Here is a 16,801-nt window from a genome sequence, read left to right on the forward strand (position 1 = left end):
TCTAAAATCAACAATAACAAATCAGACTAAATCTCTCTGAACTGAGAACTACATGGAAAAGAAGGAATACTAACTACACCAAGCAGATAAATTCCTCAAGTTATCATGGATCTATGACAAGATGCAAAGATCCCATTAAGTTTCCACTTAGTCAAAATATCTTTGCAATGTAAAAACAATTTACTTATAAAAATACATAATTTTAAGCATCCTAATTTATTAAACAGGAATGAAAAAATAAGCTTTATCTTTCAGTTTTTCTACATTATTAAAATGCGCCTTCTATTCTTAGGGCATATTGTTATTTTGCTTTAGTGATGAATCCATCTGTGTAAGTATTCTAGTACAAATTTGGTTCCCTATGCTTTGACACAGAGTCAAATTGAATTTTCTATGGAAGTTAAAGAAAAAACATCTACAAATCATTTAACCAAAAGTTACATCTATCTACTGTAAGGATCAAGAGGAAATAAGAAAAATGTTAAGTTCCAGCAAGCTCAAAAAGTAGAGAAGCAAAGGACAGGAATTTCCATGTGCCAGAAACTAAAAAATAAAAACAGATTTTGAATAAAAATCATCATATAAATAAATGAAAAACAGAAGCAAACCAAAAATGTACAGGGTGAAATAAAATTGCAACGGGTGCCAACTGAAGCTTCACAGACATCTCAGGCCATGAGGTAATTTGGGAACCAGAGCACCCTCTCCCCAATGCTAGAGCCAGAAAAAAACATAAAGAGCCTGTACAGTATCCCTAAATCCTTTGGAGCTCCATATTACCCTAGATTGGCTACTTCCAGCCTTTGATTTGAGAAATGCATTTGTGTCACTGCTTTTGAACACTGAGGTCACATGTACTGAGCTTAAATCTAATTCATACACTGAGCTATTCTGAAGTTTTATATATATATATATATATATATATATATATATATATATATATAATAAACTATACACTAGTATACAATATGCTTTTAAAAAACTGCAACAGGGGAACTTACAACAGAATCATGTTTTAAATCCAGTTCTGCTCATCATGTTTCTAAAAACAGAAATGGAATATGCATGGATAGTACAAAAATATCAATGGTATAAAAAACTACTTGGTGCAAGCCAGACAGGAATCAAATCCTGGAAGTGTGAAATTCATGTGACTGAAGTTTATTGCTTATTTCGGTATCATTTAAGTAGAATTTTAAGTAGAACTCAAAGGACCCTCAGATTTACCTTTCTTATAAAGGTCTAACAGAAACCACAGGTTTTATTAATCAAAGATTTATGTATTATTATTCTCCCCTGACCTGGACACATGGCCCTGATATAAATGCTGTTTGCTATTCAACAGATAGTAAATGTCAAATAAAACTAATCTAGACTCTTTATTTAGTACTATCATAAAGTAACATCTGAAAAATAATAAAATAAAATGATGCAGTTAAAGTATTTTAAAATAAGACAGTATAGCATAAAATAGCATAAAAGGTAACATTTGTCAAAAGTTTTAAACACCGGTACCTTGGTATCAAAAAATACCAAAACATGATCTCAGTATAAATAATTGTGCCTTTCAAGTTTTATTAGAACATTAAAAAATTCTTTTTAGAGAGTAATCTTAAAAGTGAGCCAGAATAGCAACAAGAAAACAATGCAGAAAATTCACACCTGCAATCTGCTTTCTATTTGCAGTTCTGATGCCATATAATTATGCACAATATTAATTATCTTAGCAAGTACTTACTGTTGTGTTAAACTCATATTACATGTGAAATGCATCCAGATGAGTTAGCTACTTTCAGCAATTACTCATATTTGAGCTACCTGAGGAACAAATGATTTTATATGCAATCCTTTGAATGACAGATTCTTAGGCAGATTAGAATAATATTCATTAACTAACAATCAATAATCTGTCATATCTGATTTTTATATATAGTAGTGCTGTTATATCACAATTAGATTATTTTTATTCCATTAAATCCAATAAACACACTTATAGTAAATAAAACTACTGTAAAATTTGTCAGAATCCATGATAAAACCAAAGATAAAATAAGTAGCACCTGCAAATTACAAAGGCTCCTCAAATATCCAGCATCAATGTGATTAATAAAGCTTCAGACATGGGATTAGACTAATGATCTGAATGGTCCCCTCCAAAGCTGACATTCAATTATCCTCTATTTAGATAAGAAGAAAGTCTGTATTTTTCACTGTTTTTCACAAAAGCATTCCAAAATATATATTACTATAATATTTTGGAAAAGAGCTCTAAAACCAAAAGTAACCACTTCATTAGTATTTTAGATTCATTATTATTAATATTACTTTGTTTTCCAGTTTCTAAATTTAGACGGTGTAGGAATTGTACTGAATTTCTACTAACAATGCATCCTGACTACTAAAACCTAATGGATGGAGCACCTGACAAGAGCAGAATACTTTTATGTGTGTTGTCATTTAATTTGACCCACACAACCACCCTGTGAGTTTCTGAGCTTGCATATATGAGTGTTATCTTAAAGATTTCCTCAGTGTCAATATCTTAGAAACCCTGCTTTTCCCTTTGACATTGATTCGGGCTGTCTCTGCATTAAACCCTTGCACTGATCTACCCTCTCCACTGTATCTGCCACTTGCTTCTGTAATATGCTCCCTAAACCACTATGTTCCTCCAGATCTTCACTAATGGTAACAGAAACTCTTTTCTCCCTTTCAAATGCTCCTTTCAAGTATCATCTCTTCTCTTCCTCTAGCTTTTTTTAGTACTAGCATCTAAAAGGTCATCACCACCCACGTAGTTTCACAGAAGTGCAGGCTAATAAACAGTCCCACACCTGGGTCTTCTCAAAAATTCTTCTGAACATTTTTCCAAGGAAGATATACAAATAGTCCCTAAGCTGTTTGACCTCATTTTTTCATTGGAGAAATGCAAATAAAGACTACTGTGGGATACTACTCTGTACCGACTAAGATGCTAGAATCAAGAAGACAGATAACAAATGGTGGCTAGGACATAGAGAAATCAGAACTCACACACACCGCTGGTGGAAGTGCAAAATGGAAGTACAAAAACATGGATGTACCTTGAAAATATTATACTGAGTAAAAATAAAAGCCCATGTGTTACATGATCCTATTTAAACTAAATGTACAGAATAGGCAGAAAATAGATTAGTGGTTGCTAAGGAATTGAGGGAGAGAAATAGAGGGGATGGAAGTAGTAGTAGCAAATGGGTATCTTTTTGAGCTGATAAAAATGTTCTATAATTAATTGTGCTGATAGTTGCACCTATCTGTGGCTCTACTACAATCCATTGATAAAGTATATCTCAAGAAAGCTCTTTTTTAAAAATTCAAGTCAATAATGCCCATAAAGTGTTCTTCATTTATCTTTTTGATATCCCACCTTTCTGATTTTTGAAATGCTGGTTAATTAAACACTTAATTGCAATGTCTACCAAGGAGTCTGCCTGGATTAACTGAACTTCCAGGCTCATAGGGCTGTTACGGTATACGGCTTGGCATCGGTATACTGAGGACAAGAACAGGAACAACAGTTTGCCAACAGGACAGCACCTTCTGGGGTTGGAGTCCTGCGGCAGTTCACGCAGAAGCACAGCGCAGGTAGCTGCGGGATAAACCTCGCTTAGCTGCCTGCAGGACTGCCAGAGCCCCAGCGCGCATGTGCCAGCCGTAAAGCTCACCACACTCAGAGCTATGTCTTACCCCAGGTTATTTCTAGTTCTCTCGTTTAGATGCAATTTGCCCATCAAGAGTCTAGAAACGCAGCAGACATTACTTCTTTTATCTGTTTCCCAGGGAGAGAGCTAGAAAATTAACTAAATGTCAAATTCTCATACTAACGAGCCAAGGCTTTTGTTAACTCTTCACCAACGTAACACATTAACATATCATAAATTCTTTTAATTATCCACTCTCTGGTGTTCAACACTCAGAGAAAAATAAACAGTGCTACTTAAAATATAGTTTTAAATTATTTCAGGAGTTTGGACATGTCGTTAGGGATTCATTCACATTTTCATTTGTTCAAAAGTTGATTTATATGTACCAGGTACAAACTTAAGCACTGAAAATACTGTGATGAATAAGAAACACAGTCCCTCTCTTCACAAAATTTAAAATTTGGCAGAAGATATAAAAGAGGGACTAATCAATAACAATATTTTTTTAAAGCCTCTTGGTAGAGAAAGTGCAAAGTAATAATCATCCTGAAGGACAATGAACCCAGACTTGAGGGGCAAAAAAACAAACATTATTCCCATTAAAGAAATAGGTAAAACGTGACAATACTCAGTCGTGCTTTATTTTTAAATGTAATGTGAACAGCAAAAACATACATTTTAGAGTCTATACATCATCTGGACTCTAAAATCATGTGAATTATAATAATTCCTTTATGAGAGAACATGTACTCCCTGTCCTTATATTTCTACCTTATTGGTGAGACTTTAGGAGGAGAAAGTGAGCCTTCTGCCCCTTCTAGATTCTTTAAGAGCGGCCTGCCCAAAGAGGGATGAATTCCAACGTAGATGTCCATTAAGCAGTTTTACCAGGGAGGCCCTTCCCTGCCTAAGGTAAATGCCTACAATTTGGCAGTGATGATACAAAAAAATAGTTCAACTCAAGGAAACATCAGGAAGTTGAATTTGTCTGTACATTCATTCCACAACCACCGATTCTGATTGTTTCAGTAATAAAATATCTTGATTTTCACCTTTTGACTATTTCTCACTTGGTTCAGAACTTGGAAAGTAAAGAAGAAGTGGTTATATATTGGCCTTCAAAACTGCAGCACTAAATTATTCTAATTTTAGGCCAACAATTATCTATAACCTTACCCAAAATTACTTATTGTAATGGGTCAGGTTCCCCAGGAAATGAATTCAAAGATCTGTCTGCCTGCCTTTTACTGCAGAGTGCCCTGAGAATACCTGTGGACAAGTGAAGGAAGCAGAATTGGGCAAAGAGAACAGCTGAGTTCAATGCAACTTGCCAGTCCCAAGGTGAGGAGCTTTGTTGGCCCATCAGAGTCATTGACAACTGAGGTAAGTGGACTGCTGGTGATTTGTACCCTCACCATGACCAGAAATTAGATCGGAAAATGGGCTGCCTCTGAAGATGGAGTTTGAGCTTGGAGGTCACAGTTCCCTTTGAGCAAAGGAAATTCCTGGGGAGAGACTCAACCATGGTTCATCCGTGGACAGCAGTTGGGGCAGCTAGGGAAGTTAGCGACTCAGTCCTGAAGAGCAGGGTCGGGGTGGCGCGCCATAGCCTCTACAGATATGTGTATGCACAGCACTTAAAACAGGCTACAATAAGGTCATCCAATTAAGTAAGCATGTTATCCAAAACGACTGACTATGATTCAGAAATACTGTATTGTGAGAACTGACTGGTGGCCTCCAGTGGCAGGGGTTGGGGGGTGGGAAAAATGGGTGAACGGGGTCAGAAGGTACAAACTTCCAATTATAAAACAAATAAGTCACGGAAATGTAATGTACAGCACGGTGACTGCAGTTTGTAATATTGTATTGCTTGTTTGGAAGTTGATAAGAGAGTAGACCTTAAAATTCCTCATTGCAAGAAAAAAATATATATTTTTGTAACTATGTATAGTGACAAATGTTAACTAGATTTATCATGGTGAACATTTTGCAGAAAAAGAAATGTTAAATCATTATGTTGTAAAACTGAAATTAATATCTAAATTATATCTCAATAAAAAATAAATAAAATAAAAACACGGTATTATTCTAAACAGAATAATGATAATGTGAGCCCAAAACTAGTATTGGTCATTGTCAACTAAAAGAAGAAAAAAAAAATTGAATCTCAGGCTCTCCTTCCTCCAGGACAGATGGATGATCATGTTGCAGCTGCCTGCATTTCCCAACTGATGGTATTTTGTACAGGAAGGAACTCCAGGCACAGCCAAGATCGGGCTGACCTGGCAGAGGGTGGCAGCTTTATTCTTTGGATGGTCTAGAGGAAACAGGCTTTGAGGCAGAAGCTTGTCATTCTTCTGGAATCATGTAGCTTTTGTGCATTATGTTTTAGTTTGTAAACCAACCCTGTAAAAACTAATAGGGTAAAAGCTAGAACTCAGATGTTAGAGTTTAACCTTAATTGATAAGCTTAAGTAATCAAAGCTGTGACTTGATAGGCTTAATAACTGCTTTTGAATAGACATTTCCTTGATCACCAAAATAAATAAATAAATAAATAAATAAATAAATAAATATAAAATAAAATCTACCAGAGTCAGTAAGCATAAATTGTACTCTGATGACCACGGAGGTTCTTCCTGATCCTTTCCTGTAAGTATATTCAAACAAGCATATATCACCACTTATATCCATATTGATACAGGCATACCTTTCTTTGGAGATAAAAATGTAAGAGGCTAAATATAAATGCCTCAATTATTTCTTTTCACTAACCTCTCCACTTTCCAAGGTCTCCCCTTTCCACTTAAGAAAATCTCCATTCCAATTAAGAATATATACATACCAGAATCTATTAATGATTTATTCAGTCCAACCTCCCTTTGTGCATGTCATACTTCACACTAGAATGAATGCTTTTTGTTTTTCCCATAGTTTCTATTCTCCCTGATTAACCTTGTCTCTTCTGTTTGATTGTATGTTGTTAAAAGGAAATAGAAATGCCTGATATACCAAGACCTTGTTTTTCATCAATGTGAGGTTTACTTACTAAGATAACCTTTTTTTAAACCTTTATTGTTGAAGATCATTCTAAATATAGAAGTAGAATTTTCATCCTTAGTAATTCCCCTCATACATTTACACTTTGTTTTGCAGATAATTATTTAACAGAGTTTGGAAGAGGTAAAAAATAAACTTGTGTGAGACTCACTACCAAGTATAAATTAATCATAAATCAAAAGAAAGGCCCTGAAAAATTATAATGTTAGTCAACATGGAAGTGGTAATAGTTTGCCTTCAATTCTTCAGACATTTATGTCATAAATAAAACAAGATATGCCAGAATAAAATGGTCCTTATTGACTGTGAACTTTGTACAGGCTCACTGAGCTATAGGATAGGGGCTTAAATGATTTACAACAATCAAATTTAGCAATGTGTTATAAGAACCAGAAACATCAGCATGGGTAAAGAATACAAAATACAGCAGCTATTAGCCTAGATTGTTTGCTTTTTATATAATAATGATTAATATTCAGATATTAGCTGTCTGCCTGAACTTCTCAAATCAGTATAAATTCAACAGTCAATTAAAAAAAAAATCTCATGATTTTGAAGTTACCAAAATGGTGGAAAACTAAAAACATGATATGACTGGTTTTATAAGAGCTAAACACAGCAAGATACCCACTAACTGCTGCACAGTGGTCATCAGGCAAGGCACAGCACCGAGCACCTTAACTCGGGGAAAAACAGGGATGATGGAAACAAGGAGAAAAAAAGCAAGATAACTTAGTAATTCTCATCATGAATTTTACTTTGCAGATAATTATTCAACAACGGTTGATAGTGATATTCTCTCTTTCTCCTTTCCTCTCCTGCTCCCTGTGTGTGTGGGTGTGCATGTGTGAGAGAGAGAGAGACAGAGACAGAGAGAGGAATCAAACTTGGATAAATCTTGAAGGTCAAATCTGGAAGTTGAGGGGGAAAGCCATGTCTCATTCCTCTGTATGTTCTATACCATCTAGCACAGTACCTAAAGTTACTGAGTGATAATTCAAAAAACGTGCTGAATAAATCATTGAATGAAAAATTCCTAACATGAACTCACAGTGGGGTTACTACACCTTTTCCCCTTAAAGGGAAGTGTCTTTATTTAAATTCTAAACTATTTCTATGTTAAAAATTACACTCACTTTTATATACATCAATTTTTATTTGCTATGACCATTTGATTGTACCATCCTGGGGGGCGGGGAATAACAGGTAGTTGGTTTTCTTATTTGTTCCTTTTTCTTGTTTCTTCAGTCATTTCTGCCAGGAGGCCCTAAATATTGAGTACCCACTTGAAAGTAACCCACTCTGGTAAATATTGATATGAGAAAGGTCTATTTTATGTTTTGTGGTTATCACAACTTGGCTCTGTAGAGCTACCAATATTTATATTCAAGTAACATGTGAAGATTGAAATCTACCACTGAATCTTTCTAAATACAGATCTAATCATCTCCATCCTTTTGCTTCTGAGATAATAAAATCCTTGACCCACTACACAAGGTCCATGGTTGTCAGTTTTATCTCGAGGCCCAAGAGCTGGATCCTAATGTTACTCATCCGTGTATGGCCGCTGTTCACCACACACACTGCGTCAATGAACATTTGTGGAATAAATTGCTGTCCAATGAATGAAATCAATGCAGCATTACATATAAGTGGTATAGCATCATATCTATATTTAACCATATTTGTTGCTTAACTATTAGAATTTTAAGACTACCTGACATGGTTTGAGTTGAAGCATTTTAAAAAGCTATGACTATATGAGAGTTAAATAAAGCATCTAATATGTAGAAGGAAAAGTAGAAACCGTAGAAACCTGATAAATAAGCTTATTTAAATAATAATGAGTGAGGATAAATAAAATAATAATTTTAAAAACTAAACAAGGAAACATGAGATTTCTATTTATAAATAAAAATAATACTCATGTGTTCACTTAAAACAATAGATAAAACTATTGTCTAATTTTTAAATTTCAAATTCACAGGTAGAATGCATAACCTAAAAATTCTAATCAAGCTGTTTCATAAACTATATTAAAACACAGTTTAAATAGCGAACTAGAATCCAGATTAGCGTCCAGTAAAATAATTTTAAGATATATGTAAAGACTGTACATACAATTTTAGAAATTAATGTAAATCATCCTAAATTCTAGATAATTAAGCATGTTTTAATGTCTTTGTTTTGAAACATTCTATAAATACACTACCAGTAAAGCACTTTTAAAGTTTTTCAAGTCATACCTGCAAAGGAGTTGTTCTATGGAGCTTCAGTGCCCCCTTCTGGTGAATTTTAGCGAAGCACCCTGAACAATAGTCTTCTCCACATTCAAGACATACCTTAAAAGATATTTTTTAAAATTACAATCTTATTATATGACTTTGAGAAAAAGTTTGTGTAAATATGTTATTGCTATTATCTTTATTAAATCTTTATTTCTCTAGTTATATACCTATATGTCATTATAACTGAGACAACTATTTGTCCCAAATAAGATTTAACTGAGAAAAACTAATTTGTAAACAAATTACTCTCATATCAAAATAACTATAATAGCTAGAATGCAGGTTTTATATCTGTGTTAGATAGAGGTATACATATACAATTTCTGAATAAATCATAAAACAATCAGCAGCATCAGGTCAAACTTGTTGACCTGGTTAAAACTAAACAGCACTATCTCTGTCTGGGTAAAGACTACTTCAAATTCAGTTCTTTTATCTGTCTGTATGGATTTACAGGGAACAATTAAGTTTCAAATGATATGTACACTATTTGTCTCCAAAAGTCCCCACACTCTCCCTTGAATGGCACTCCTGCACTGATGATTCTCAAAATATGGTTTAAAAATATTCTTAGAAGATTCCTTAAAGGAAAATATTTTTAAAAACTGGATAGAACTGCATCAGAAATATCAGCAATGTTTATGAGCAATGAAATGGTAATGGACAAGTATATATTTATCTTCCAAATTCTTTACAGTGTTAAACTATAATTTTTTAAAATTTAGAGATAAATTGAAAAATGTGATGCACTTGTATTTATGATGGTACCAAGCAAAACTAAAAGTTAAAAGACAATGAAATTTTTGCTGCATGTGAAATCACTACCATGCAGTTGTACAGCCACTTCAACACTCTTTACAATATTTTACAAAAAAATTGCAAAAGCTAAACGCTCTCTTTTCTTGAGTTTGCTTAGGTAAAGAACTGTTATTGGAAATAACAAAGCATGAGGCGTGGAGAGGTGGTGTCAGAAAGTCTAGGTCAAGGAGCTTGCATTCCCTTTGACCCTCTTTTATTTCCTCCCCACCCTCAGGGTGCCCACCACCTGTTCTCCCCCTCCTCCTTCTGCCCTCATATGAGGGAAACATAAGCATAAAATAAAGCATTTGGGGCAGACTGGGGAGAGGTTGACCAAGCTCTTTTGCCTTGTACTGGTCAATGGTGGGCTGAAATGTGCAATACGGTGACGGTTCTCAAAGTGCAATGTGCACATGGATCGTGGGGACCCTGTTGCAATGCCACCTGAGATGCTGCATTCTACCTAGCTTCCAGGTGGCACTACGCAGCCGCTGGGGCACAGACCGCACGCTGAGTAATCAGGCACTAGAATGTATAAGACATAGAAAAGCAGGCTAATTCTTACTAAAAATCCAATAGACATTTTAAGTCCATTAATTTTTTTTAATTGTATAAGACCCCATAGGATGACATAGTTACCTACAATGATGCAGACAGATTTATCAGGTGTAAAATGATTAGAACGGCACTACAAAAAGGTTAAGAGTGAGAAATTTGTATGTAACTATGATGAAATGGAAAAGGAAGGCTAGAATCAAATAAGAATATTCACAATTTACTCACTGTTCTAAGGGCTTCACATAGCTCCTCTCATTTGCTCCTCACAATAACCCTCTAAAGTGGTGAAGATCAACACATGTCCATTGTGAAGATGAGGTAACAAAAGATTATAATGATTTAAAAAGTGTCAGGTAGTACAGCTAATAAGACCAGAATATCAACTTCGCATTCTGGCTCAAAGCTCAAGCTTTTACTCATAATCCACATTATTAATCATTAAATCAATTATTGATCATTAATTTCAGTACTAATCATTTATTGAAAAAAATTATAAAATCTGCAATTAAATAAATGAATAAAATTAATATTTCAAGTGACTGCATATTCTGGTATGTGTCAAAATCCAAGTATATATTTTTTCATATATGATTAGCTACACAGCACTGGATTTTTTATTTAAGTGGAAGAAAAACAAACACAATCCCAGGTATGAGAACTGGTCTTAGCCTTTCAACTTTTGTTTCAAAAGCTACAGTTTCTTGGAGAAATGATGATAAACACATCTAAGTCCATAACTTTTCAAGTCCAAAAACAATTAAAAACTATACTTTCATATACATATATGGTAGTATTCCTGTATTACTGTAATTTCAAAAGGTATTCTGCTTAACTTTTATTTTACTTATCTGCTAATCTTTTAATACACTTGTTACAAATATTCAGCAATGGTTTTACAATGTAATAGAGAGGAAAGAAAATCAGTTTCAACATATAATTCTAAGCCGAGTATCTGTTGACAACAGACTCTTAATGAAAGTAGCTGAACAGACACTGTGGACTGGAAGATCAGAGCTGGAGTGGCAGAGTAAGCTTATATATTTTGTTATACAAGCATATTTGGATTTAAATTGAGTTAAAATGACCACCAACAGGAAAGTCTTCTTAGGCAGTTTGTATAACTAGCAGGAACATAATAAGAACATAGATAAGCACTCCATTCCAGCACAGATACCTCTTAAATGATGGAACATCCAAGTGCAGTTTCAGTAAACATCTTTTTAATTTGATCAAGGCTAGATCAATCAGTTGTACTAAGCCTTCAGAAATCATTGGAGTTTAATTAAATTATCCACATTTGCCAAATTAATATGTAATTTTTAACTATCCAGTTCACTTTTGCCATATAGAAATAGCCTAAAGTTACTGTAACTTCTTTAAAAAATAAAAAAAATTAGAAGTGTGATTTTCTTTTCACCATCAATATGTGTAAATGCATCAAGACATAAGTAAATATGCTAAGAACAAAGACATATAATTTATTGTCTCCTAACAATATACCAGGCACAATGCTGAATACCCCACATACATTAATCCACTGTCCTCAATAGCTCAGAGGTATAGACTACTGTTATTCATATTATTCCATTCTACAAATGAGAGAACAGGAATATAGAAAAATCCAGTCATGTGCTAAAGATCACATAGTTAATAAAAGGTAAAGATGAGACTGAAACCCCCCCAAACACAAGCTCTCAACCGCTACCCCAATATACAATTTTCCCTGATGAAGACCCTATCATAAGATATAGAAAGGTTGACTCTAATTATCCAACCAGCATTATCATCTTGAATGATGGAAACTAAAACACAGGATAACCTCAGAGTTTAACACTACCACAGTCTACTTCATTAGATCTGCCTAGCTTGAATTTTTAAATAATTTGTTGTTGTGCTTTGACAAGTATATTATTTTCATCAAATCAAAGAACATCCTTTACTAAAATCTGACTGAAATGTTTAAGTACATTTAGGTCCTAAATTTCAGCTTCTATATACTATAGTTTTCAGGCAAATCAGCTTTTTAACCACTGCATACATTGTCACTCAGCTGCTTTCCATGAAAGGCATATGTCATTTATCCTGTCTGAAATGTCATTTTCTTGTGTTTCTTATTCTATGGAAAAACTGGCCCTCTATTTTCAGGTCAAGTCTTACCTACATATGCCATATATTCAGGTTCCACAGCCTTTAGAAAGTACTCAACATAGAACAGGATTCTATAGAAATATTGACTCATAGTTACTACATAAATCCTTTTTTCAGATCATGAACAATGAACCTCAACAATTTGATTCAACCAGTAAGTCTCTTTAATACTTCCAACTTCAAAAATATTAACATTTTTGTTTATATTTGGAAACATTTCTACACAGGCATAATTGGCTGATTTTCTTAAATGATTGTCCACCATTACATCAAATAAGATAACAGTATGATGCAATAGTAAGAGCATTTTACCAACAGCCAGAGTTTTATATTTACTATTGTTATTAGCCCTTTATTAGATTCACAGCATTCTAATCCTTTGAGCCCAGTTAAATCTGCCACAAAATAAGGCTAGTAAAATAGCCTTCAATCAAAGGTGAGTATGGCTGAATTCTCTGAAACTAAAATATATTCCACAATATTAGTTATAATCACTAAATTCTTTGAGAGAAAAACTGCCTTTTATGTATGTGTAATATATTAAATTACAAAAAGTATTGGAGTATCTTCAATACTAACTCAAAGGAAGATAGATCTTAGGTCTATCCTACGGAACAGTTTTAAAGAAATGACTCATTAAACAAATACCCATTGGGCCCACAGCAAGTAAACAAAATGAAATCACAACTCTCGTGAAATTTACATTAAAGGTGAGTGGAAAACAAACAAATACACATTATAGGGTAATAACTGTTATGTGGATGAATGAAGAAGCTTCATAAAATGAGACTGCCACCCAGTTATTGCTATTTTATAAGGGGCAGTCGGGGTCAGTAATATATGAGTTGACCTTTATTGATATGAGGGGACTGTTGGGAGAGGAAATTTGTTGGATATAAAACTAAAGTTCAGTTTTGAACATTTCAAGTTACTGATTCCTGTTGGGCATTCATCTTGAAGTGCTGATTAGACAGACTAAGTTGAAAGTTCAAGGGGAGAGGTATGAGTCAGAGATGTAAATCTGGGAACTCTCTGTAGGGGACCATTCTGTGTGGTTTCAAGAATTGTATCCAAAACCATGAGCCAAGCTCCTGAGAGCCTTGTCAGACTCAACCAGAACACCAGAAAAGGTTAAGTGGCAGACATGACTTGAAGGCCACCCAGGAGGTTCCCATGGGAATTGGATTTGAAGAATGCATATTATGCTTCAGAGCTTGCTCTGCTTTTCTTATCTCTTAGTTGACTATAAACAGTGTATTGCTGAAAATGTATGAAGCCTTGTACCTGATGTCAGTGTGTCATCAGGATGTTTAACAGACTCTGACACAGACTGGTCACGGTGTTCTTTACATTGATACCTGTAATCAGTAACTGTCAACTCTAACCCAAGCATCTAAAGCTTATTGATGATTCATAGGTCTTGACCTCATATCTCCCAAATTCCCTCTTCAATTAAAGGGACCAGGAGAAAGTGTTCAATGCACTTCTCCACTAGAGAGATTTGGCACCTTTCCTCCCTCCAGACAATGTCCTGGGTAAATTTGTTCTCTCATCCATGATCCTGAAACCTCTGCTGGACAGAGAGTTTTCCACCAAGCTGGGTCATTGGAGGACTGCCTTAACCCTTGAAGTAGAGAAGGTCTTTAAAGCCAAGAGAATGAATGAAATTACCTAAAGAGTAAGTATAGATAGACTAGAGAAGAGGACTAGGAATTGAGGCCTGTGGCATCATAACATTAAGGGATCAAGAATACAGAAAACCAACAAAGAAAGTTGAAAAAGGATAGCCAGCAAAATAAAATGAAACCAAGAGAAAATGGTGTTTCAGAGAAAGCCAAGTGAAGAGTCATAAAACAGGAGAGGGATACTGTATGAAATAGTACTGATAGAGGAAGATAAAAACTAAGAAAAAACCACTGATAGATATAATAAGAATCAAGAATTGAATGCATAAGTCACTGGCAACCATCACAGGAGCAGTTACTGGACAGTAGTGGAGACCTTGTATTGAGTGAAGAGGGTTCAAGAAAGAATGGGAATTTAGCAGTTCCACTTCTGTGTATATACCCCAAATCACTGAAAGTAGAAACTTGGATATTTGTACACCCATTTCACAGCAGCATTATTCACAGTAGCCAAAAAGTAAAAAGCAATCCGGTGTCCAACAATAGATGAATGGATAAACACTCAAATGGGAAATACACTCAATGGAATATTATTCAGCCTTAAAAATGAAGAAAATTCTGACACATGCTACAACATGGATGAATCTTGAAGACATTATGCTAAGTGAAATGAGGACAATACTACATATTGATAAAAAACAAATACTATATGTTTCTATTTATATGAGAAACCTAACCATCAAATTCCTAGAGACAGAGAATAGAGTAGAGGTTGCCAGGGGCTGAGGGGAGGAGAAATGGGGAGTTATTGTTTACTGAGTACAGAATTCCAGTTCTGCAAGTTGAAAAGAGCTCTGTGGCTGGATGGTGGTGCTGGTAGCACAGCAATATACTTAATGCCGATGAACTGTGCACTTAAATTGGCTAAGATGGTAACTTTTAAATTATGGTGTATTTTACAATATTTTTTTTTAATTCATGAATTGACACCTACGAAAAGTTAAAGAGCTATCAGAAAGCATTATGTTTTTGCAGTTTTTTTCACTTCAGAACTTTTAAGGAAAGAAAGAATAAATGCCATTTTGGGTGGTGGTGGGAAGGATTTGCACACAAATGTACACAGAAGCCTTAAACATGACAGGAAATATAATGAAACAACTCAAACGTCATTCAACATGTGAATGAATAGACAAGTTTTGATGTATCTGTACTATGGAATACAACTCAGTAATACAAATGAACAAACTACTAGTAAATGTAACATGAATGAATCTCCATATGGAGCAAAAGAAAACGTACATACAAAATATATATATACAGGAGTGGGCAAAAGGTTAATAATAACTATAAATAATGCAGGAATAAACTCTGTGTTTTGCATACTCATGACTATAAACTACTTTGCCCACACCTGTATATATACCTTATCATTCCATTTACATAGAGTTCAAAAATAGGTACTACTAAATGTAAAGTGCTAAAATTAGAGCGGTGGCTGCCTTTGTGGTGAAGATGAATTGGAAAAAGCACAAGGGAACTTTTCAGGGCTATTCCATTATCTTGATGAGAGTGTAAACATTTGTCAAAAGGCATCTAATTATACATTTAAGGTCTGTCCACTTCACAATAAAATATATCTCAATGAAAAAAAAAAAGTAGAATGGGAGAAGAGAATATGATGACAGCAAGTACAGTCAACCCTTCAAGTGTTACCAGAAGAGAAGTACAGGGGAGATGTGGGTGACAAAGGAGAATGTTTGTTGTAGATCTGGCTTTGGTTTTAGATGGAAGCTACTGCGGCATATTTGTGTGCTGATAGGCCCGCTCCCAGGCAGAGAGGATGGGTTAAGCTAGTGCCTTAAACAGGAATGAGAGGATGGGCAGCATGCACACACCTCGCCCTTAATACGAGTCACAAAGGAAAAGCACGTGCCCACCGAGGTAGGCTCAGATGGGAGAAGGGGCTGAGCCCGTGCGTAAGTTCTACTCCAATATCTTATTAAGTGTACGTACTACCAGCGCAGCTTCGTTCTCACACTGTCCACAAAGCTTCCCTTTCGTCTTGGGTTTTTCACTTTCAGAAGAATTTGCCATTTTATAATTAAATGGTTGTCTTACTGACTCTGGAAGAAAAAAGTCAGACTAATCACTTTAAAATATGATGTTCAGATTTCTGATTGATGAAGTAATGAAAGTATGCATATTTCTAAATGCTCAAATAATATTTAAATATTAGTTACCTAATAAGAATGGCATGTAGCCAAGTCTAGTTCTCCCAGTAGGCTGGGGAGCTCACATCCTCCTCCCGTGATCACAGGTCCACACATATCCACCTATATCCACCTTGCTTAAAACTCACTTAAATTGGACACGTAAAATTATAGAATGTAATAAATGTTAAAAACTATGCTCTTGATAGAATACCTACAGCATTCTGTCCCATCGCTGGATCACACGGAAGCCCACACAGGACATCTGTAATAAATGTTTTATATATATATCTAGAACTTGTTCTACCAAATCATCTTAACCTTTCAAATTAAATGTGCTTATCCTCTATTAAGAAGTCTCATTTGAAATTAGTATATATTCAAAATTGATCTGGGTTTTGGGTATTGTCAAAATGGTTCAAAATATA

General features: G+C 34.8%; 1 protein-coding gene across 1 annotated transcript in view; it reads right to left on the minus strand.

Annotated features, from left to right (window-relative positions):
• Positions 1–16,801, minus strand: part of ZBBX (zinc finger B-box domain containing) — a 103,598-nt gene that overhangs the window by 71,597 nt on the left and 15,200 nt on the right. The window contains 2 exon segments of the mRNA XM_090285909.1: positions 8,993–9,088; positions 16,177–16,286. Coding sequence (XP_090142035.1) covers positions 8,993–9,088; positions 16,177–16,286 — 206 coding nt within the window.

This window comes from Furipterus horrens, unplaced genomic scaffold, assembly GCF_987537825.1.
Source record: "Furipterus horrens unplaced genomic scaffold, mFurHor1.1.pri manual_scaffold_1, whole genome shotgun sequence".
Lineage (NCBI taxonomy): Eukaryota > Metazoa > Chordata > Mammalia > Chiroptera > Furipteridae > Furipterus > Furipterus horrens.